We start from the raw sequence: 11,050 nt of genomic DNA on the forward strand, positions 1-11,050 counted from the left end.
TAGTTCAGTTATTGTTTCATGCATTTTTTTTTTAAGTACAAGTGGGGTGGGGATTATCAACTAACAAGTCACAAAAATCTTGGAATTGCAATAATGATTTGTTAAATTCTGAACTTGTTGAGAATATGAATACATCATATGACCAACAAATGGACATAGAAATACTTTTAATAAGGACGTATTAATTTATTAATATTGTATATTTCTTTAGAATACCCTTTTATAAAGTAAAATCCATTTAAGTTTAAAGAAAAAGTTAAATGTTTTAGTCTAATGTTTGAATGTTTTTTCTTTCTAAAATTTAGTTTTTAACATTTTTCAATTATATTATTTTTAATTGAGTAAATGTTAAAATTGGTTTATGATAAGCTTTCATAAAAAATTGGTTAAAAAAAATAGAAGAGGAATTGAGGCACTTATTAGAGGAAAAGCCACTAATATCAGGAATGTTTTATCAGTCAATATTAAAAAATCAGAATTGAAAAATATTAAACCCTAAGAGAATTTTTAAACAGTAAGGAGACAAAGCACCCCAACTTTAAGAATTAAACATATATTTAGTCCAATTTAAAAGTATTGCAATTTCCTCTAATAAAATTATATACTGCAATTTCAGTTTGGGCACGTGAGAAAGATGGAATAAAACTGCAACATTTTGTCAAAATGGGGTCGTAGTTATGAAAAGGGGCCCAAAATGTGGATCCAACCATTTACCAAAAATAGTGAAAGGTTTAAAATAATACACAAAAGATTGGATGGGAGTCTGATAATTTATTATTTATGGTAGGACTTCACATGTCCATATCTTATATTAATATCAACCCACACCACATGTGGCCCCAAAAAAGAGACATTTATCTGATTTTTTTTTTCTAGAGAGATTTCCAACTTTTGTTGGAACATATATTTTTTTAATTTGAGAACATGTACCTTTCACTTAGAACTAGATATGTCTTTTCAATTTTTTAGTATACTTTTAACATCTTTTGGTCGAGACTTAGAATTAGATATATATATCTTTTGATAGAGAATATATACGGGGTTAATTAGGTAAGAAAGGAAATTTTTCAATATATGGCCCAACTTTAATATGTACTTTAAGTCACCTCTATTGATGATAAGTATCTAAAAATATCAACATCACATCACATCAATATCGCTTTCCATAGTATTGCTAACACCATTTATTAATGACAGGACTATTAAAATTAATAAATGTTACAAAACGGAAAGGGTAAAATTTAACCTACAATTTGTTTGACTTTGAAATTGATCTTAATGTCAAAGGAGTAAATGCTTTCTAAAGTTCAACTAGCTTTAAATTGGCATCAGTATAATGTAACAAATTGCTTTTAGTATAAATTGTTTGGGTAAATTTCAATGTCCTCCAGCCCCCCCCCCCCCCCCCCCCCCCCCCCCCCCCCCCCCCCCAAAAAAAAAAAACACAGCTTAATATGTAACTTTAGTTGATCAATTAGATGGATGAATGACCCAAAATACCATATGTACAGTCAAGACATCATTTCATGAGAAACAGCAGTCTGCCAATGGACTCATTATGCCTTCTTTGCATTATTGTACATGCTATCAATTACATTCTGTAAGAAAAAAGAACAAAAAAGTCTATTAGTATCGTTTTTCGACATGTTTACAGGCACGTATGAGAATATTTGCCAAGAAGAAAATAAGCAATCTAGGGCATGGAACAAACAATCATGTGCTACCTTTAAAATGTTCTAATGCTTATTTTTTTCTAGGCTTGTTGATCCAACTTGAACAAAGAGAATTGATAGATGAGATCGGTTATCCGAATACGAACCTGATAATATTTTAGCAACTGGGGCCTCTTCTTCTTGTATGTTGGAGTTATGAGGTCGCGTTCCATGTCGAATGGCAGGGGATCAAGGTGAATAGCTTTAATAAACTCGAACCCTTTCAACTGTCATGAACAGAAGTGTGAGCTTCATGTTAGTTTTCAACATTCGAGAAATATTTGTTTACTCAAATCAACAGAGATCTGCAGCACGGAAAAAGAACCTTCTTCTCTTTTGCAATTCTGTTGAGCTCTCCAAGCAGGTAGTCCTTCGCCCTCTTATCTTCACAGAGAGAATCAAAGTCCCCTTCGATACCATTTTCGCTTGCCCAACGTTCGAGTGCTAGCATGTTGGGGTTAGCGACTGCAACTAGAAAGGACTCGAAACTGTTCCCGTAGACCCAGATCTGAATTGAACAACAGAATACGGTGTATCCGACATAAATAACTGAAGATTTATCTCTATAACGTTCATCGCACGTCAAAAAAAGAAAGGCTTCAACAATAAACAACAAACAGAAGTTCCGAAAATTACCATATCTATAGAAGATACTTGACCATAAATATTCTCCAAATTTTCTACGGCAACATATTCTCCTTGTGAAAGTTTGAAAATATTCTTCTTGCGGTCAATAATTTTCAAGCTTCCATCCGGTTGCCACTCACCAACATCACCTGAAGAAAGGAGAAAGGAAAGAAAAAAAGAAAAGAAAGCAAATTTATAATCACAAACCATGATAAAGAGGATGAAAACTAGTTTTATTGCATGGATAACGAACCTGTATGGAACCATCCGTCAATCATGACCTCATTGGTTAGGTCATCGCGCTTGTAGTATCCAGAAAACAATGGGTCTCCCCTAACACATATTTCACCTCGTGGTGTGGTAGAAAGGGCATCATACCCCATTTCGGGTACAGATTCTAGGCAGACATCCACATTCGGTACTGGGGGGCCAACTGTTCCCAACATCGAGAGTTCGTTTGGCAATGAGACAAATGTCCCAGCACAGGTCTCTGTCAAACCTACATTAGCATGAACATCATTGAAGTTTAGGTGAAACAGAAATGGAAGGCATGCCAAAAAAATCATAAGGGATCTATATAAGTCGATGGAGAGCAAGACTGGAGAATGTACTGCAGAAATTAAGTACCATATCCTTGTAGAACATGTGCACATGCCACAACTCTAAGGAAAGCTTCTACATGAGTCGATAGCGGAGCAGCTCCAGAGAGAATAAGTCGTACATTACCTCCCAACCCTTGCTTTACCTGATAAGAGCCCACGGGAACAAAATAAGAATTTAAAACTTAGTAAATCTAAAGCTCATCATGTCAATTAGGAGGTGCGACAAGAGAGAAGAAAATGCTTTTCACCTTACTAAAGACAATTTTGTCAGAAATGGGAGATGCCTCAGCATGGTTATGCCCCTTTTGCATGTTACCAAACTTGCTATAACATAGAATAAGATCGATCAGATTAACAATATGAGTCTAAGATACAATCAATAAGAACTGGAGAAGTTTCAAATTCATAATCATCTCCTGAAAAACCATCGATTGATTACAAAGTTCGTCAAATTATCATCAGGTTCCAAGTAGTTAGTGAACCGTGCATAACAGAAACATACGAGTTGGTGTACAAAAATGATAACCATGAGTCATAGTTCATTTTGTATATACTATATAGGTTCATTTTAAGTAGTTTTTACTCAGAAAATTCTTCCAAAAAGGAGTAGGATGAGATTTTATAGAACTTACTAACTGAATTTTATCAAAATTCATTTGCACAATTGGCATGCATTCAGTTAAGGAAATTAAGCAAAGTGTAATGACTTACCGTGAGTATGCAAGATTGAATAATATCTTTTTAAAGAAGCTCCCTGATTCTACCTTCTGACTCAAGCCTGAGAAAATGTAATAATAATTATTTTGATCATTGGAGATATAAACTTGCACTCGCGTAAAATAAAATGCATCAAAAAGGTTACAAAACCAGTACAACACCCAGGATAATCCTAACTAAATCAAGGAAACTCATACATGGACAGCTTACCAGCATAAATTCTATCTAAAACACGAGGAACAGCACAGAAAATACTGGGTTTGAGCTCCCCAATGTCTTCAATCAATAATTTAACATCCTGTAGGATAAAAATGATGAGCAACTTTCACAGACCATATATTTGGTACATGATTAATATCAAATGATTACTCACCCCACGCCAAAACCCAATGGAAGCACCATGTAAGATAAACAACTCCTCGATCACCCGGTCAAAGATATGTGCTAGAGGAAGATATGACAAATATACCTCTTTCTCAGTCAACTATATGAGAGAGAGAGAGACAAAGGTAAGTAAGAAATTGTGCTATTAGGCACAATAAATTTAATGAGTATCAACGTAGATTGACTGCTCCATAGTGTATTGTTGGCTACATTTTTGTTTCCAGGGTTTAATAAATAAAATCTCCAAGTACAAGTATGCTAAGGTAAACTACCTCTTCATTTACACTTTGTAATAGGCGTTGGACACCAGCTATAAGTGAAATTATGCTTTTGTTTGATATCATCACTCCTTTAGGGTCTCCAGTAGTCCCACTTGTATACATAATTGTGGAAATGTCACTTCTCTTTTTCTCGGGAAGATCAAAATGTTGATTTTCACCCTGTTTTAAGCAGATACAAAAAGAACCATATTCAAGAAATGAAAATTATAAGTTGCTGAGAGTATTTTGTACTTCTTCTGATAAAAGATGAAAAAAAAAAAAAAACTATTCCTTTTTTTTTTTGACATCAAAAAGTAAGCTATTTCAAATGATGATAAAGATATGTACATAGACCAAGTCTATAACATATCTTTAAACATATTACCTATATTATCTTAATAACAAAGTTTTCAGATTATCATTCGGAATTGGTAAAAATATTCCAAACAAAATTTTATCATGGAAGATTTTATGCAGGTGCGAGAACAGAACTTTCAAGGCCAAATACTAAATTATTGAAAGGGATAGATACAGGTGAACCAACGGATCAAGTATAATTACTTACCAGTAGCAAAATTTCATCCCAAGAAAATATTCCAACCCCATATTTCTCAAACTCCTCTCTGAGGTTAGGTGTAACCTTGCCAAAACTCACAATTGCTACGTACAAACAGATAAAATAGTTGCTTTTTATAAACAGATCATTGGTAAAAAGAATCTAAATAGCAGTAAAAACTCACTTTTCAAGCATTTGGTTGTGTTGGGAAATGTTTTCAAGACCTGGAAAGAAAAATACAAAATTCATATGAGAAATCAAAACTACCCCAGACAAGCACCATGTATATTGAGCCACCGAATCACCATTCTTAAACGTCCTACAGCAGATCTTGAGTAAAGATGCATAGTTAACTGCCAATTGTGTAATTTAAAAATAATAAGATACTAAATTTGTGACTTCCATCATATAGGTCTGTACCTCAGGAAGCTTCTTCTCTTCTACAAAGGCAATAGAAATCTCTGCATGGCATATAATAAATTCCACGGCACCAGCACCTAAACAAGAATGGGTATGGTAAAGAGCTCATCAACTCCCTTTTATTTTCTAATAAATGAGATACAGAGAGACGTTGAAATCAGACTCAACATAATGTTTACTTTAGAGGCACGATAATTGTTTTCTCCAATCCATTGTGATAATTAAGAACTTGGAGGAACGGAAAAGGCATACCTAACGTGTCATACAACGGAACACAATATAGTCCATGAGCATTACATGCCTGCAAGTGTTCTTCATTGTCATACAATATTCGTCTAAAATAAAAGCGATAATAACTTAGTGAAGATAAGAGGCAACAAAATTATACAGCGACAGTCGTTGCGATTCAAGTATTCCAAAGAAGTGGAAGAAACCAACTTCTCCTTGGATAATTTAAATCGTTGACAAGGACAATATGTGGACATCGTGAATATAGATACGACTTTCAGGTCCTCCGAAAGCGTATAACAGTAATTAGAAAAGCTCTTGAAGAAAATAAAAGAATGGTAATATCAAGAAAGAAGTCGGGAGCAAAAATGAAACTCTACCTCCATGCTTATTATCCACTCTGAGCAATTGGCGCCGTAGATACCACATTTTGCTCCCTATAAATGGATATTAGTTAAAGCCTTAAGCCACAAGATCCGCAGAGATGTACACGCATAAATAATATCGAATATACAATGAGGGACGATAGCTTACTTCCTCAAAACCACGACTCCGCAAAGAATTTCCAACTTTTATGACTATATCGTACACTTCCTTATATGTGAGCCACACATATTTACCAGCCTGCGAAGAACAGACCCGAGGTACAACTTAATTCAAGATCGTAGTAGATGATTTCAAAAAAGAAACAAAAACAACCCGTTGGGACGTCTGGATTATCTGGAAGAAGCTTATACCTTCTCATTCACAATCTCACGGCGTCCAAGCATTCGATTACCAGGGTTTCTTTCCACTGACAACCTGCAATATGAATGACAAAAATCAATTGCTCAAATTGACGCATAACATAATATTCCCCAAACTTCTCCGAATGGATTGCGTAGAAATACGAAAGAAATTCCCGTCACTTTTCCCAAACCGTCACCATGATTATATTATATAAACTATGGAAAGAAAACAACCGACTATTCCGCAAGCTCAGCTCTATTACAAGCCCATGCACAACTGGAAAGCCAGATTGCGGAATGATCAGAGCTCAGAAACAAGAAAAAGGCGGACTGCCAGAAAGGATGCAGCTCCAAGAAGAACAGAGCATGCATAACACAGAAACCTAGCATCATACGATCATTTTGTATCTAAAAGAAAAGTATACTGATCTCAAGAAATTTAAACAACGACTGTACCAATTAGAAGCAGAAGAAGGAACTACTCAGAAAAGTAGCAACAAAGACTATGAAATCTTTGATTAGACCTCATCAAACTCATTTCAAAGAATAAAAACAAAAATATATTTGGAACTTAGCGTTGAAACTGCCGACAAATCTCGCATAACCCCCAAAGCTGAGCTAAACTAAACTAGTCAGTACAATAAAACAGTAAAACATTTCTACTTCGCTTCTCTTCCACAACTGAGCAACAAAAAACCGCATTAGATTTTCCAGAGCACAGAAGAGTAGAAAATGTAGAATCCAGTCGTAGTTCTCTCAGCAACTAAGAAGAAAGTGAAGAAATCGTACCGAAATATATCCCAGCAGCTATTCAATCCTTCAATAGGCGGCGGGAATCCATCCTTGGCAAAACTGCTCCGGTAAACCGGTCCGATCGACGGCCTTCCATCTTTGGCTTCCTTGGCCTCCTCCACCTGGATCAAATACTTCATCTGCGACATCCTCCGGCCACCGTTACAGAGTAAAAATCCTGAAAATTTTTCTGTGGATTCGTCAAATTTCGATGATTTTGAGAAGCCGAAGTTGGTTTATTTATACAAATGGAGTACAAAAGTCATGAAGATTGGTGGCTACGGGTGACCTGACCAAGTGGCGTATATGGTAAATACACAGAGTCGTCTTTTTTCTTTCTTTTCTTTTCTCTTCTTTTCTTTTTTAAATTTCAACTCCTTCATGGGACCGACGTAAGAATAATTATAATAATAACAACTTATTTATAAATTTAGTCCCTGAGTATTATTTATTTAATTCCTCCTTTAATAATATTCTATTTATGTTTTTTAATTTTAGACTGTACGTAACACATACCACAATTTCAGAGTTTGTCTTTCAAATTTATTTTATATTTTATTTTTGGAAAATACAGTAATGGAACTGCCCCTTAAAAATTATTTTCCTCAGTTTGATTTTTTTTTAGAATAATATTTTTCTTTGTTTTGAAAACTGTTGAATAGTGTTTTTTTCTTAAATACCAAGAAAAGGAGTAGAGCTGAAATAAACAAAAAATAATCAAACTGTTTTTTTTTTTTTTTTTTTGCAAACTTTGATAGCTATTGGGTGAAAACTTTTTGTTGTTCTTAAATAGTAAACTTTAAGTTTATAGTAACTTTAATATCTATAAGTTATCTATAATAATTCTTAAAATTCATTTTGGCGCAAAACAACATTTTCAAATTGAATCTTTCACATTTATAATAAGTTTGAAAAAGTAACTAAAAACATAAATATAAATGATAAAAGAAAACGATGACTAAGAAAATAAAATAGATAATAGAAAATAAAAAATATATATATAATTTTACAAAAAAAAAGAATTTAATTCTGGTGCATGTTTCGTGGGGCCCACTGAGATGGTTTTAATTTGGATTTGATGGAACTACATTTAATATTTACTGTCTTTCCAAAAGCAGAAGGAAATAAGTAATAACGCCAATAAATATATATATATATATATATATATATATATATATATCAGAAATTATCTGTCATGTACTATTTCACCCTCAATATTTCATAAATAATTATTATTTTTAGCAATATTTATAATTTTAAATTTTCAAGTGTGAAAAAATATTTTTTTTACTAAAATACACATATTTATGATTCTTCTTTAATTTCTGTTTTTCTAATAATTTAATATTTTATTTAAGGTTAGTATATTTATTATTGCTTAAATTTTAAATCTATAATCTTTATTAATTATTAATTATGACAATTGATTCTTTCTTTCCATATTCTATTAACCATATTCTTTCAATTTCTACCATATTTGTTATGAGATTTTTTTTTACATCATTTGTTATGAGATTTTAATTTATACTTTTTTAATAATTTGATTTTTATTTAAAAATTTTATTTATTTATTAATAAAATTTTGAATTTTGAATTTTTCGGATGTTATTTTAAATCTACTCTGTCTAGTAAATTAATATTTATTTAAGGCAAATGTTAACACTTATTAAGGAATGATTATTTATCAAAAGTGAATCCATATTAATTATACAATTAAATAATTTTTCATTCCATAACTTGTATATTAACCCATGAATTTTTATATTAATCTATTTTCTTTCTATTTCTTTTGTTGGTAAACATCATTTGTTTTATTTTGTATTTTACACCCTTTTTCCTGCAAGTAAAAATGATGACTGACATTTATTTATCATTTTTTTCCGGACATCATCAACAATTGACATTATTTTTCGGAATCTTAGCTTTATATCTCATATATTCGATATATATATATATATATATATATATATATATATATCCTATTATGAGTGAAATAATTTGTATATACTTTCGAGATCACGTTGTAAAATTTGTATATATCTTTTGGATCACTATGAATATACCTTTGAAATTAATTAGATACACATGATATAACTTATATATACCTCTGAGATTAATATGATGCATATGGTATAATTTGTCTACCTTTGAGATCAATATGATGGATGTAGTATAATTTGTATTTCATGATGTATAATGCATTGGTACAATATTAGTACACCTAATAGTGATCAGTATATAATTTTGTAACATTACTTATAAACCATAGTCGAATATTTGATACATACCCAAAATATATGATAATAATCAGACCCGTCACCACGAGTGCACCGACAAAAAAATAGTTTTCAAAAATTTGTTTTTATTTTTGAAATTTAGCTAAGAATTCAGATATGTTTTTTAGAGTGAAAAACTTACCAATGAAATTGTAAAAAACAAGCATAATTTTTAAAACATAAAACTAAAAATGAAATTAAGGCGCATTGTTTATTTACTTTTTCAAATAATCTATCATTTATTCTTTTTCAAATAATCTATCATTTATTTTTGTTCTTATGATATTTTGAAATCTTGTCCTCTAATTAATGGCATAATAACATTGCGTAATAATCTAGTAAAGTAGATCAATTAAAACAATTTTGAATTTTTGAACTATCTATATAGTTAAGTGTTTAATGTTAGAGCAATTATATTTGCAATATTAAGATATGCTAGTTGGCTTAATTATTACATAAGCAAGAGCTCCTCATGGAACTAACAAAGCAATTATAAAATAATAATAATAATAATAATAATAATAATAACAAATAAATTTAATTAGTATAAATTTGTTATCTTATTATTTTCACATACCAAATGCAGTCTAGTATTTTACAATTTCAGGTTATCTAAATCCAACAATAATTCAAACACCTTTAAAAAGAAAAATAATAATGGGAGTGAAAAAAAAGCTTTTTAAACGGATGTAAAAATAACTCAAACTAGTTAAAATATCTCTAACTCTTTTTGAAAATGGGAGATTTAAATACTCCTAATTTGTATTACAGTATATTAAAAATAAAAAAAATAGACTTTCTAAATAGGTAAACTATATAGATTTTGATATGAAATTGAGAGAATTTAAATTTAATGTTTTATCTAAATGTACAGTTCTTTTATTCTAAATAAAAAGCTCATGCGTCAAATGATAGGTCCACTTGTAAATATAGAAAAAAAATATTTTATTGTAAATATAACAACCACTTTTCTAATTTGTAAATATAGTAAAAAAATAATAAATAATAAAAGTTAAGTTCAAGCAAAAAAAAATAGAAAACTCAGTTATATATTTTAAGTGAGTGATTTTCTAAAATTGAGAAAAATCTTCTTGGTGATATTTTTACTATAGATATTACTTAATATGTCAGTTATATAAATATATATTTAGTGTGACTCATATTCTTGCATTAAGTATATAAGTTATTAAATCATATTAGGTATATAAGTAACATCAATGATATATCTAAATATAAATATATTATTGATGTATTTGATATATTTAATATATTAATAAGAATCCCACAATGTCATTGATATATAAATTTCTTTGAATATTAATTGGTCTATAATTTTTGGAACATTAAAAAAAATTATCCAAGGAACCTTCATAATTTTCAAATTCTTGATGAATTATTTATATAAATAGCTACATGTCAATTAAATTTTCCTTAGAAATAAAAAAAAAAGTAATTAAAAAACGACAAAGAGATTATTGAGCTGTTTATTGTGCATAAATTACAAACTCATTGAATCATATGGACCAACCAAAAACCACTCTGGTAACATAAAAAAAAAAAAAAAAAGGAATGATATTTTTATAAATAAAATACATAATTTCTCAATAAAAAAAAATTGAGTCTCAATAATTTTGATGTAATAAAATTAGGTGTCAATGGATAGGGAAGAAAATTAAAATTCTAATATAAAATTGAATAATTAAATTAAGGGGTTGGCCAAATGGTTGGGAATGTGTGGTTCTGAGGAA

General features: G+C 30.6%; 1 protein-coding gene across 2 annotated transcripts; it reads right to left on the reverse strand.

Annotated features, from left to right (window-relative positions):
- Positions 1-1,145: 1,145 nt before the first annotated feature.
- On the reverse strand, positions 1,146-7,275 carry LOC111008230 (long chain acyl-CoA synthetase 4). Of its 2 annotated transcripts, XM_022280863.2 has the most exons (19): positions 7,024-7,275; positions 6,244-6,307; positions 6,041-6,130; positions 5,887-5,943; positions 5,531-5,579; positions 5,279-5,355; positions 5,043-5,082; positions 4,868-4,962; positions 4,315-4,482; positions 4,032-4,142; positions 3,869-3,956; positions 3,653-3,719; positions 3,190-3,265; positions 2,967-3,084; positions 2,593-2,838; positions 2,349-2,488; positions 2,038-2,220; positions 1,820-1,939; positions 1,146-1,598 (listed from the first exon to the last, which is right to left on the reverse strand). In XM_022280863.2, exons 1-19 carry the CDS (start codon positions 7,173-7,175, stop codon positions 1,557-1,559), a joined length of 1,983 nt encoding a protein of 660 aa, XP_022136555.1. In that variant the 5' UTR covers positions 7,176-7,275; the 3' UTR covers positions 1,146-1,556. The 2 variants fall into 2 exon arrangements, with proteins under 2 accessions (XP_022136555.1, XP_087974975.1); XM_088118849.1 differs by lacking the exons at positions 5,531-5,579; positions 7,024-7,275 and having other exon boundaries at positions 6,244-6,294.
- Positions 7,276-11,050: the final 3,775 nt, after the last annotated feature.

Source organism: Momordica charantia, assembly GCF_013281855.1.
Source record: "Momordica charantia cultivar OHB3-1 chromosome 10 unlocalized genomic scaffold, Mcharantia_2.0 BLBB01000010.1, whole genome shotgun sequence".
Taxonomy (NCBI): domain Eukaryota; kingdom Viridiplantae; phylum Streptophyta; class Magnoliopsida; order Cucurbitales; family Cucurbitaceae; genus Momordica; species Momordica charantia.

Excerpts from the sequence above, each read along its gene's own strand:
- LOC111008230 (XM_022280863.2), bottom strand. The coding sequence starts at position 7,175 with ATGTCGCAGATGAAGTATTTGATCCAGGTGGAGGAGGCCAAGGAAGCC. Across the intron at positions 5,083-5,278 it reads AAGAGAAGAAGCTTCCTGAG|GTCTTGAAAACATTTCCCAA; the intron begins GTACAGACCTAT and ends TTTTCTTTCCAG. Across the intron at positions 3,085-3,189 it reads ACAAAATTGTCTTTAGTAAG|GTAAAGCAAGGGTTGGGAGG; the intron begins GTGAAAAGCATT and ends GGCTCTTATCAG.